This window comes from Vigna unguiculata, chromosome 5 (assembly GCF_004118075.2).
Source record: "Vigna unguiculata cultivar IT97K-499-35 chromosome 5, ASM411807v1, whole genome shotgun sequence".
In the NCBI taxonomy this organism is placed as follows: Eukaryota; Viridiplantae; Streptophyta; class Magnoliopsida; order Fabales; family Fabaceae; genus Vigna; species Vigna unguiculata.
In genome coordinates, this window is record NC_040283.1 from 41,793,633 (window position 1) to 41,805,804 (window position 12,172).

Here is a 12,172-nt window from a genome sequence, read left to right on the forward strand (position 1 = left end):
CTTGATGAAGATTTTAGAACCTTAAGTGAATATGGCATTGGTGAATTTTGTGAGATTGTTGTGTTCCTCAAGACCATGAATCGATCAAGAGATGAACCCCCCACAAGGAAGTTAAGCTTGGTTGTGCAAACTTCTTCTAGTTTGCTTAATGCAGCCACCATTCCATTGGAGATGAGAGATGCAAACACAGTGAATGAGTTGAAGCAGTTACTGATAAGCAGAAAGATTCTTCCTTCTGATGACTATTTGTTTATACACAGACAGAGGATTATGCGTGATAGTTGTAGCCTCAGGTGGCATGGAGTTGAAAATGGAGACTGTCTCTATGTGTTTAAGGGAACAGTTAGCACTAGTGGCTATGCATGAGCTTAATTCTAGGTATACGTATAATAACTATACAGTGTTGAAACATTTCTTTACATTATTGTTTGTTACATCTAGAGTTAAAAGGGGAGACAACATTCTGTGACTCTATGCAGTTTTTGTTTTACTTTGTTTGCTTGCTATGTCTTTCTGAAAGAATCTGTCATATATTGATGTTATATATACTCACTTGTTTGCCATACTTTGTTAAGTGCAATAGATATAACTTGGGAAGCATAATATTCAAAGAAAAAACATCATAGGAAGGTCATTAAAATTGCTTAAATGAAAGATAATCACGTAATTTTGTGGGAATCTCTTCCATTCAGCTGAGTACAAAATGACGCAATGCTGGTGATTCAGGATTTATATACACTAAAAATATTCATAATCAAATGAACAGAGCCGTTGAGTGTTTCCCTAACTTTGCTTCTTCTGTGGATGAATTTCATGTTTACATTGTTAGATAGAATGAAAATCTTAAGAGTATAAAGAAGTGGCCAATCTTAAGTGACTGCTACCATTTTTCGCAATTTAGGCTTCTCTTCTCCTAAAATATCTTTATGAGGACAAAATAAAGAAAATCAGAATGGAGACAAAATAATTTCTTTTCTGGTATGTTCAGATGCAACCACTGTAATTAAGAATAAATATGAAGATAAAATAGTTAGATTTAACACAATATTTGGCCGAGATGAAACTTTAATAACAATAACAATATGAAACATTAGTATTTTTTTTTGTTTTTTCAGAATTCTCATTCACGTTTTGTCGATCTCTTGAGTTCATCTTTGTTTATCAATATTCTTCCAAAATAACATGCATCAAGCATTTAATAGTGAGGTAGATGAGATACTATGAAGTTTATTTTCTTTTTTACCTGCATTAAACTTGTTACCAGCCAATATCAGAATTGTAAGCATCAGTGCACGATAAAAACTGGCAAATGGCAACTGATTAAAAGGAATTGAATGGTGGGATAAATCTCGGCTAAATGAGTTGTGTAATCCAAACTACATAATCAAATTATTTTTGAAATGCAAAAACACAGACTCCTTTTGATCCTTAATACGAGACAAATGTTAGAAGAAGTTAATTGTCAATCTTAAAAAGCATTTTATAATTTTTATAAAATATTATATTTATTATGAGTAGGTGTGTTTTTTATTAATGAATAACAAGATAATTTTAAAAGTAATTAATAATGAGAAGAAATTTGGTACATAATAATGTTTTTGAACAAAATTAACTGAAGTAATCAATTTTATTGATACATTTGATATGCTAAAATTACTTTATGTTAAAAGCAAATAAAGTAGAATATAAGAATGGCATGGTAAAAAAGCATTAACAATTTTTTCCATTCGCTTATAGTCTATCTAGGGTTAATATTCCACCTTTCAAATCTATTGACATTTTTTAGGTTATCATATTTAAGATATTAGCTGTTTTTATATTTGGTGGTTTTGTGGCCCTTTTTGGTGGACTAAGAGGGAAGATCTCAATCAAGAACATGGAATGTTTGAATATATGGCAGCAAACCTCCAACTGAAGATAAAAAAAGCGGGACTAATGTTTCAACTTTAAATTCATTAACATTGTTAAAATAATTTCATTTAAAATATTATCTATTATATAAGTTTATGGTCTTCCAATCTGGAACTATGATATATTGGAATATATCTCACAAATGAAATGAACCCAGACCCTTCTATCGTCAATGCTTCAATTTAAGTTTGTTGTCATCATTTAGGTCGCACCACATGCAAAGTTTGTCAACTTTGTCCTTAGATGACTGCATTTTGTTTAAAAAAACGTCTCAACAAGTTAATTTTTACCCCAACACAAAGTCACAGATTTCTTTCAGCAAACTGAAACACTTTCATTTAAAATTCAAGCAACTTATTCGTAAATAAAAACTTGTACATGTTTTTCAGGTTAGGTTCCAACTCTCGAGGAACCCAACGATATTATTTCAATCAGGAGTCATAAATTATAACTAAACTGGCAGACAGTTGATAGTAAACAGGAAATAAACGATTCTGTAAAGAAAGCAATTCTTCCTTTTGATATCTCGAGAAATCAGAAATTTTACTGTAACGAAGCCCTTTCCAATTTTACAGCAATGTACATATTACAAACATTTACAACAATGTAATATTTCCCGGATGAATAATTATGGACTTATGATTACTAAAAGGAAAAAATCAGTCAAACGAGAAAAATAACTGGGATCTTTGAATAAGTAGGACATGAAAATACCTTTTGCTTCCAACCTGAGGAGCGGGTCCAATAAGTCATATATGTAGAGGTTTTGATTTTCACTGCAGAAATATTTTGGGAGACACGAGATATAGGAACCAAATTTCTAGCTTGCTGCATGCAACAGAAGATTACAGCAAGATAAGAGGCACATGGATGGATCCATAATCAGATATGTTAGACAACCTAAATTGTGCAAAAAAATTGCAGCTGGGAGTAATGACATGTCAAATTTCGCTCTAAACTGTCCCTGACCTAGGGCCTGCCTCCGACTAGACCTACAATTCAACTTACTGTTGCTTTCAAAAGTTTGGTTCTGTAGTGATCCCAAAAAACCTATTATTGGCAGGACCAGACAAACCTTGCAACTTCATCATACAATTATACTTTTTAGGCACAATGGCACCAGCTTTTGAGCACAGATCCAATACAGCTGGAGCACGCCCATAAAATTCTTTCCTTTCATTCACAAGTACAGGAGGATCATGAGGCCTTCGTCTCCACACAATCTTTGGGGGTACTAAGTTATCCACATTAGCTTTCACCCAAAAGTGGGCTCCTTTCCAGCTCTCATACGTGAAAACCCCACAGAGCCTAGCTTTATGACCAGATGGCCCAACATGAACCTCAGAACAATATTTACAAACTTTTACTGGATAAACCAACAACAACTTCTCCACCCCAGACCTAAGAGCCTCCCAAGCAGTTAATGTGTTATTAGCTATAGAGGCAAGATCCTCTGGGGACAAATTCTCGTTTACAGACACACTTTCACTGGCAGCCTCCGAGTTCGAGCTACTTGAATTAAGATTCTCATCCTGGAGATCAGCCCCTGCTTGCCAGCACAGCTCAACAACAGCAGGAATGCGATCAAAGTCAAACCTTTCATTGTGCCTAATAACACTTTGGAACATGTATTTCAGGTGAAATGATTCAACAGGGACAAGTATATCATTCAAACCCCCTTTGATCCACTCATGAACCCGGTTTTTGGCACGATGCTTGTAACCCCAGCAGGTCTGAATTAAATGTCCCTGTTCACCGATATATATCTCTGGACAAAATCTGTCAATGAATAATCTAAGATAAGGATACAAATGTACAAAATATTTAGAAAAACAAGAAACAACCAACACGTCATTACTAACAGCATTTATCATTTATAACGACCAGAAAAAATACAATTGTTTGTTTACTCACATATATTTTAGCGAGCTAATGTTGTGAAACTTCAGTTCTTTTACCAAGAAAACCTCGGCCTTTTGTTCCGTCATTTTTTACTATTTTGATGGATATTTAAACCAACAAAAAAAGAGGAAGATCAAAACAAGTCCTGTGTTAACCAATGATTGTATGAACAAGATTACAAATTTATTGGATGACATGTCAGTGCAGAAGAAGCTGCCTAATGCAAAAGCACCCACATCAAATTTAGAGCAACAATCCCGAATACTAGAACTAAAATAAAATTGAGTTGCATTGCTCCTGTTGTTAACATCCATTTTCAATATCATATTTATAGGACAAAAGCTTTCAACTTTATCCCTACAAGTATTCAATAGTTTTTAAATTCATTCACCTCGCTTTTGTCATTATAAGAAAGTAAAGTCATGGAGTTACAATAACGCATAAGTGCCAAATTAAAAAATAACCATAATCGCATTAAAGAACCAAAGAAACTGCTTAATGTTCTGATGTTTTTGGTCCTGTTTGTGACACTCAAATTCAAATTAAACTCTAATATAGACCAACAAAGTGGAAACAATTTACTAATATTAGCACTAAATAAAAAAAGGAATTTATTTAAAATACACTAATAGTGTAAAGGCTTTTTAAAGTGTTATCAAATGTTGACATCAAATCCTGTATCTCGCAAAAACACTTTAAAAGTCATTTGAGATCATTTTGTTTTGTTGCAGATCATAGGTACGCTTTAGGAGAGGTGACATGCTCAAGTCGACTACTATCTTTACATATCAAAATTATACTGAAAAAAAATGTGCATCAAATGTAAATAAAAATGCATTTAAAACCCGCTCCAAAAGAAAAAGGATAATTAACTCACTTGCAAGCCATGAGAGGAAGGAAGTTAAGGAGTGTAGAAACGCCATGGATGAGAACATTCCTGGCTTGGAGAACCTCGTTTGCAACCGGAACCATTGCGCGAACCGGGTAACTCTGTGCCCGATTATCGATTCTCTTCAGAATCATCGGCCGGAGCTTTCTCAGGTCCACTTTCGTGCCGTAAAACCTCGGAGGGTTACCGGAGAACACGAAACCGTACCGCGCCATCTTTCTCATACCCTCCATCCAGCCTGCAATGGAAAAACATAAATTCCTCTCAGATAGGCATTTCATCGAACACTTGGACGTCATCAATAAAATCAAGTGGAAGTAAGCACCTACCTCGTACGACGTAGAAGAGTTACGAGGAATCAAAGCCCCAGTTCAATTACGTATTCTGGATCGTTTCTTCTTTGTTTGCGGATTGAAGAAGATGGAGTAGCCGAGTTGCAGATCAGTGCTTCTTTTGTTTTGGAGATGAAAGATTTGGACGTAGGAAGTTTTTGTAGGCAACACAACATTTGATAATGAAACTACAGAACATCTCTATTTTTATACATATCGACCGAATTATAGAATTTTTTCACATGGTTACATTATTTATTATAAATTAATATTATTTTATTAATTTTATAATTTTATATATAAAAAATTATTATTATTAATATTTTTTTATGAGGTGATCAAAATATTTTTAACCGTACAAAATGTTAACATATAGTTAGATACAATGAGTCTAGGTGATACTATTAAAGAAAAAGTAAAGTATTTTTTTTTTACAAATATTCTAAATTAATTTCAAGACTTTTTGTGACCGCATAAAATAATGATATATTGACGAAAAGTCATGAGATTTCTCCAATTGATTATGTTCCATATCTATAAGTGAATGCAACAATGTCTTATTCATATTTTTGTGTTCATGTTCATGGATATGGTCATGAAGAAAAATTCAAAGAAAAATTTTATCAATGAAAGTGGAATAATAAGGTAAAATAGGAAAAATAAACAAGTGAAATTTATGGCAAATTAGATGAAAATATATCTTATTGTTATAATAGTAAAGACGTACTTGTCCTACGTCAAAGCATCTTATTGAATTTTATTGAACTCTACCGGGAATCATTTAAAATTAAGGAGAAGAATATGAAAATACACTTTACTTGCATATACAAGTTATTTATCAAATTCTCACGGTCGATCATAAATAAGAAATTTGTTCACTTGCAGTGGCACAACAATTTCATAGCAATATGTGAAACAAACCATAACAGCTACATTGTCAAATCATGCTTAAATTTTAGTATCACATGAGACAAGTCATGAATATATTTGGTTAAGGTCTATAATTAATATATGCGATAAAATTGTGATCTATCATGAAAAAAGATGAAATCAACAGTCATATATGAAAACAATAGTACATGTATTTCTCAATTGAACAAAGAAAATATTAAAGGTGACAAAACAAAACATATTCTTCTAAAAAAATTAAGTCATGATTTTTAAAGAAATTATGATATAAAGATTCAAAAAATTTGTGAAAAAATGACAAATTTATTTATAAAATGTTTGTCAAAGAAAATTATAGAAGTATACTTAAATTCTAACAAAATCGGCACTCAAAGATCATGATAGATCAATGTGACTCAAAATCATGATTTAATGAGGCAGTTTTGAACAATAGATACTTAAGTGTTTCACCAAATAACACATTCTTTATATCGTCCATAGTCTTTATTAATGACAAATACTCATTAATAAATGCTATATACCGTCCATTACCTAACTAGCCCCGCGATGCCAATCATGGTCTTATCTTAAAGAGTGCATTGATCAGTTGCCCTTGGAAGCGCGATGTCTGCACAACCTGCGACTGTGTTCGTGTAGCTCCGATTTGTCATCGACGACGAGAATCTTGAAGAAATTTTTTCTGCTCCCAGCTTCATGGCAGAACGAAACGGAATTCGCATATCCATGATTGCGAACGAGGAAAACAAAAAAAAAATGGGACCCGCCATTGTCATCTCCTACGTCGTTTCCGGTGTCTCTGCCTTGTTCTCCGTTTTCTACTACGCCGAGTTCGCAGTAGAAATTCCCGTAGCAGGTTCCATCTCTTGCACTCTCGTTTTCGTTTGCGCACAGTTTCACTTTGCAGAATTTCAGACAAGAACCCGTTTAAATCTTCACCCAAAAATAACTATTTTGAATATAGGTTTATATATATATATATATATATATATATATATATATATATATATATATATATATAAAAAGCTAGTTAATGTTAACTTTGGGTTCTTGATTGGTCTCTTAAGTTTGACAATACCTTTTCATTTGCTGGTGGGTATAAATTCACTGAGTGGACTGCATATCACAAATTGGGTAGTGAAATTGCGGTGTTGGCATGGCGTGATTGATTTGTCTTAGCAAAAATAAGTGCAAACCACTGTATTTGTTTGTTTTTAACTTTTTGAATGGGCTGCAAGGGCTTACATTGAACTTCATTGTTACTGGAATGTGTGGGAAAACATGAATTTGTTGATTACCAATTCTCAACAAGGATGAAATTATATCAGAGATTCACCCAATTTGGTTCAGAACCATTTGGAGGTAAATTACAAAAGATTAAGCAATCGGGTTATTACATCCAAGACTAAAGTTTTCTTTTAAGACTACTTTCTTAACAAATATTCATTTATTTATTTTAAATTGTAACATTATTTCAATAACTAATGCAAAATACTTTTATATATATATATATATATATATATATATATATATATATATATATGTAAATGTGAGGTTTTTATTTCGATTTTATAGTCAAATTTAAAGATCAATTTAAATCGATAACCAGCTTGTTTCGGAATGTTCTATCAATATGTTCATTAAGAAGAATTAATGATCCTCAAAAACTAATATATTAAGATAACCTTTCAAGATACCGAGCCAAAAAAATTAAAGTACCTTTCAAGGCACTGAACTCAAGAATTAAAATGATCTTTGAAGACACTTAGTGACATTTTAAGACATGGAACTCAAAAATTAAGATGTCATTTCAAGGCATCTAGTGATCTTTCAAGACACTAAACAAAAATATGGGTGACTTTTCAAAACACCTAAAGTGACCTATCAAGACACTACAAAATATTGGCGAACTAGAAAAAATATTAACGACCTTTGAAGGCACCTAAAAAGAAATAATGGCAACTTTTCAATGTACCTAAAGAAGATGAAAAACCACCTATCAAGACACCTATAAAGAAAAAAAGGTGACATAAGAAAATATACACTATTAGACAAAGACAAAAGTCAACATATAATAGATAAAGGATAAAGATACAACATTTTAGTCTTACGCTCTTTTAGGCTAAGGCTAAGAAGTTATGTGGTAGTAGATCCAAGATCGATTGAATTAGTGGTTGGAAAATATATAACATTTTTTTAGACTAAAGCTAAAGGGGATTGTGTGGTCTTAGGCCCAATATCGATTTAATCATTAGGTAAAAAGCTGATGTAATAAGCAAAGGTTTAATGTTATTATAATAGTAACCTTTGAGAATATGAGAAGAGTCACGTAATGAAGGAGAGACACTTAAGACAAAGTTAATAAAGGGTTTTTTGGATAATGAAAGAAATTTTGAGTTCAAGAGATTATTAATATAAAGGGACATTGAAGAATAAGAAAAATAATGTTAAAGAAAGATTTTAATTATTGAAGTGAATCTTAAACAAATTTTACCACTATATCTAAAGTTGCAAACAATGTATAATAAATGATGTTGTAAATTTCTCTTATTCTAGATTTGCAAAGTGTTAAAATTAATAAAAGACCATGAGATTGAAACAAAAATGTATCAAGACAATGCAAATGACATACTAAAATAGTGAGTATGTTGTTGAATTTCTAAAAGATCCCCTAATCGATATAGATGATAATTATATCTTTTATTTGGTTAATTTTCTTTACCCTAAACCATTGTCAAATTTGACAAATTGCACTTCTTTAAAGAAATATTTGAACATAATTTTGGAAGTAGTTGATGGAACCAACAATTTCATCTCGTCCATTATACCATAAAAATAAAAAGAATACTTTAAGTTCAAGTTTTTCATGTTAATAAGATGAAGGGAATTAGTGAAGTTGAAGGGAAGTGGATCAAAACAATTTTTAAATGATATAAATACCACAAGCTCATTTTTGTAAGGTTGAAATTCCAATAATACTTTTTAGAGACATGGATTAAAGTAATGGTTTATGCAATCACACCAGGTTGATTGTGTATAAGTTTGACAAAAAATGTCATTTGAACACTGGTTTAATACAACATTAATCATGGAGAAAATATAAATATTCGAATAATAAGTCTCGTACTTTTTTATTCAAGTTTTTCTTTTAAAATTCAAATAAAATAATTCTCTATTTCTGATAGTCATTCTCTCGTATTGACCTCTTTCTTCTAAAATCATACTTTTTTAGTGTAGAATGAATACCAAATTTGAAAATACTTATTATTTGTGAAAATAGTAAACCATGTACGATAACAAAGAATATCGTATTTCAAAAAGCTTTTTATATCTTTAATTTAAATAATGTATCATAATATATTGAATACAACATTAAATAAACAATAGTTTATTATATTTTGTTAAATTTAATGTCTCTTAAAGTCAAATATAATCACTACATTTGTTTTACAAAAGTTTAAAATGTTGTAATTTCTATATGCGAAGATTTATATAAAGAAGAAATTGAAATGCGGAGTCGTAGAGGAGGAGACATTCCCATAAAGTGTTTTTACGCTCATTATAATTTATTTAAATGATGTGTAAGTGTTTTACATCATATAACTTATTTATTTTTAATATATTATTCATTTTATTAACTCTTAGAGAGAAGGTAAAGGCGAGACCGGTACATACTTGACTATTTTATTTTTATTTTCAAAATAATTTTATTTTTATTTTTATATTTGGTGGGTGTAAAATTTGTCACATTCTCGTGGTATCTATAGAACCTGTATACACCTTCATCTTAACTTTTATAAATATTAATTAAATATTTTTTTACAAAAGTAAAAGAATGTTAAATATCAAGAAAAAAAATTATAATTGTATAATTATCAAATAAAATATATCAATTAGATTAAAGTTAAATAATTATAAAAAATATAAAAATAATTAAATGTGTCTTAAAAATAAATTATACAACTATGAAACAAAATGGTTAATATAATCTTAATAACCTAAAGTTGTTTTGATAATTTAAAACACAAACAAACAGCGACAAAAATAAATATTGGTCTCTGTTCATCTAATTTAAAAGATTAGATGTTACTTACACTTATATTCATGTACAACTTGACCTGTGAGTGTAATTTTCAGATGTGCATTGCATAGTCTTCTGTTCACATCAATAAATAATGATTATGCTAAAATAACACAACAACGAAACAATAAAAATGATAAGCTAATTTGAAAAAGAAATATCATATATAAATGATACATGTTGCATCACAATGCAATGCATTTCAATAGTCATATTACTATAATTCACCTTACGCTAACAATCAAGCATTTAGAAATAAATAAATAAATATATATATATATATATATATATATATATATATATATATATATATATATATATATATATATATATATATATATATCGGATTCATTATAGACATGAACTTACGGTGATTTTACTATTTTGTAAAGTTATTGTTAATGGATTTTATCCTATCACTCAAAAAATTAATCTCTTTCACATCTTAAATCAAACGAAAGTCTCTAAATTATGTCTTCTTGTTATTCTCAGCACAAAACCTATTCTACTGTATAAATATAAATGATTATTGAATATTCAAACTATCAAAGTAAATAATTATGTTTAGTACCCTATATTAAATTTTCAATTCGATCTAATAATTAACTAAACGATAATTTTCATTCTCCTGAAAAAACACAATGTGGAAAACTAGTAACGCCCAACGCGTCCTGCACTAGCGTAAATCAATGTCCAAATGGCGCTAATGGTGATGTTATTGCAGCAGTCAGTATATTAGAATACTTCCTTAATACTCTATTATTGATTGTGTTTTTATGAACAAATTTTTACTCGTCCAAAACCTGTCCAAAAAATAGGATTACTGACACATTTTTGTAATTATCAACAGATAATGACTTTCTGTAATTTCTGATTTTTTTAATGATTAAATATGTACCTAAATGATGTTTTTTTTAGGAATAGATTGTGTTGTGGCAAACACGTTTTCCTACTTAAATAACAAAGTTCATTTACTTCATGTCCAAAATAATTTTATTTATCTCAAAAATTATACAATACAGAATACAGTAATGAGATAGAGAGAGAAAGGAAAAAAAAAGAGTAAAATGTAATGGGCTAATGCATAAAGATAACTGTCGATGTATAAAAAACTTCGAAATGATTACTGTTAATTACATCATAAAGCTTGACTTGATCATATTAAAAAATACTAAATACTATTATAATAATTTTTAATTTATACAGTACGTAACCATGCATTATTACATCATTTTGTATTTTTTTTATACATTTTTTTGTTTGTTTTATAACATTGTATTTATAAGCTACAAAGTGGGTTTGAATAGTTTTTGTTTTATTTTTCTTTACAGCATATAAGCAAGAAAAGAAGAACTTAAGATAATATTTATATTTTAACAATCAAGAAAATACAAAATATTATGCAATTCGTTTAAAAATATTCATTAAAAAACTAAAAATAAGTAAAACATTAATTTAATAAGTTTAATTATGTTTAATAAATTTATATATTTTTTCAGTTCTTAATAAATATTTGTTATTTATTAAGTATTCAAAAAAAATTAATTGAGTTCTTGTAATTTTAATTTCATTATTTAAGAGATTTGAGTGTAATTATGTTATCTTACTTACTTATATATTAAAAGAATATAAAATTATATTATTAATATAAAATAATATTATAAAACAAAAAATAATTTTTATTATAATTGAAAACATGTTAAATAATAGTTATGTCTTATACTTTTATTATTTTTATACCTGTAAGATTATTCTTATTATCTAATACGTTTTCAATAAAAATAACAAAAGTCACATTTTATTCCATTTGATATCATTTATATTCACAACAAAATCTCATAATTTTTAATTATAATATTATTTTTTATTAACAATAAAATCTCACGTATTTTAATACTTGAAACAATAAACAATGATAGAGAATATAATAGTTATATCATTAAACTAAGGGTAGATCAAGCAGAAAACACCCGATTAAAAAATATAAAATTTTTGAATGCTCAATAAATAAAAAAAAGACTTAATTAAAAATATTCATAATTATCATGATTTAAAACTTAATTAAACCATTCGAATATTATAGTATAAAAGGTTATTATGTTTTTAAATTTTTATTATTAAATTAATCTTTCGGGGTATAAAGTAGTTGTT

At 29.2% G+C, this 12,172-nt stretch overlaps 2 protein-coding genes across 4 annotated transcripts in view; one reads left to right on the forward strand and one right to left on the reverse strand.

Moving 5' to 3' along the window:
• LOC114184729 overlaps positions 1-366 on the forward strand; it is a 1,092-nt gene extending 726 nt beyond the window's left edge. The window contains exon 1 of the mRNA XM_028072040.1: positions 1-366. This exon is cut by the window's left edge and continues 726 nt beyond it. Within this exon, the coding sequence (XP_027927841.1) occupies positions 1-366 (366 nt within the window).
• A 2,042-nt stretch (positions 367-2,408) lies between these two features.
• Positions 2,409-5,209, reverse strand: LOC114183929 (APO protein 4, mitochondrial). 3 transcript variants are annotated; one of them, XM_028071123.1, is made up of 4 exons: positions 5,032-5,209; positions 4,691-4,940; positions 3,826-3,905; positions 2,409-3,690 (listed from the first exon to the last, which is right to left on the reverse strand). In XM_028071123.1, the coding sequence occupies exons 3-4, from the start codon at positions 3,897-3,899 to the stop codon at positions 2,928-2,930; spliced, it is 837 nt and encodes a 278-aa protein (XP_027926924.1). In that variant the 5' UTR covers positions 3,900-3,905; positions 4,691-4,940; positions 5,032-5,209; the 3' UTR covers positions 2,409-2,927. The 3 variants fall into 3 exon arrangements, with proteins under 3 accessions (XP_027926924.1, XP_027926925.1, XP_027926923.1); XM_028071124.1 differs by lacking the exon at positions 3,826-3,905 and having other exon boundaries at positions 2,409-3,679; XM_028071122.1 differs by lacking the exon at positions 3,826-3,905.
• Positions 5,210-12,172: the final 6,963 nt, after the last annotated feature.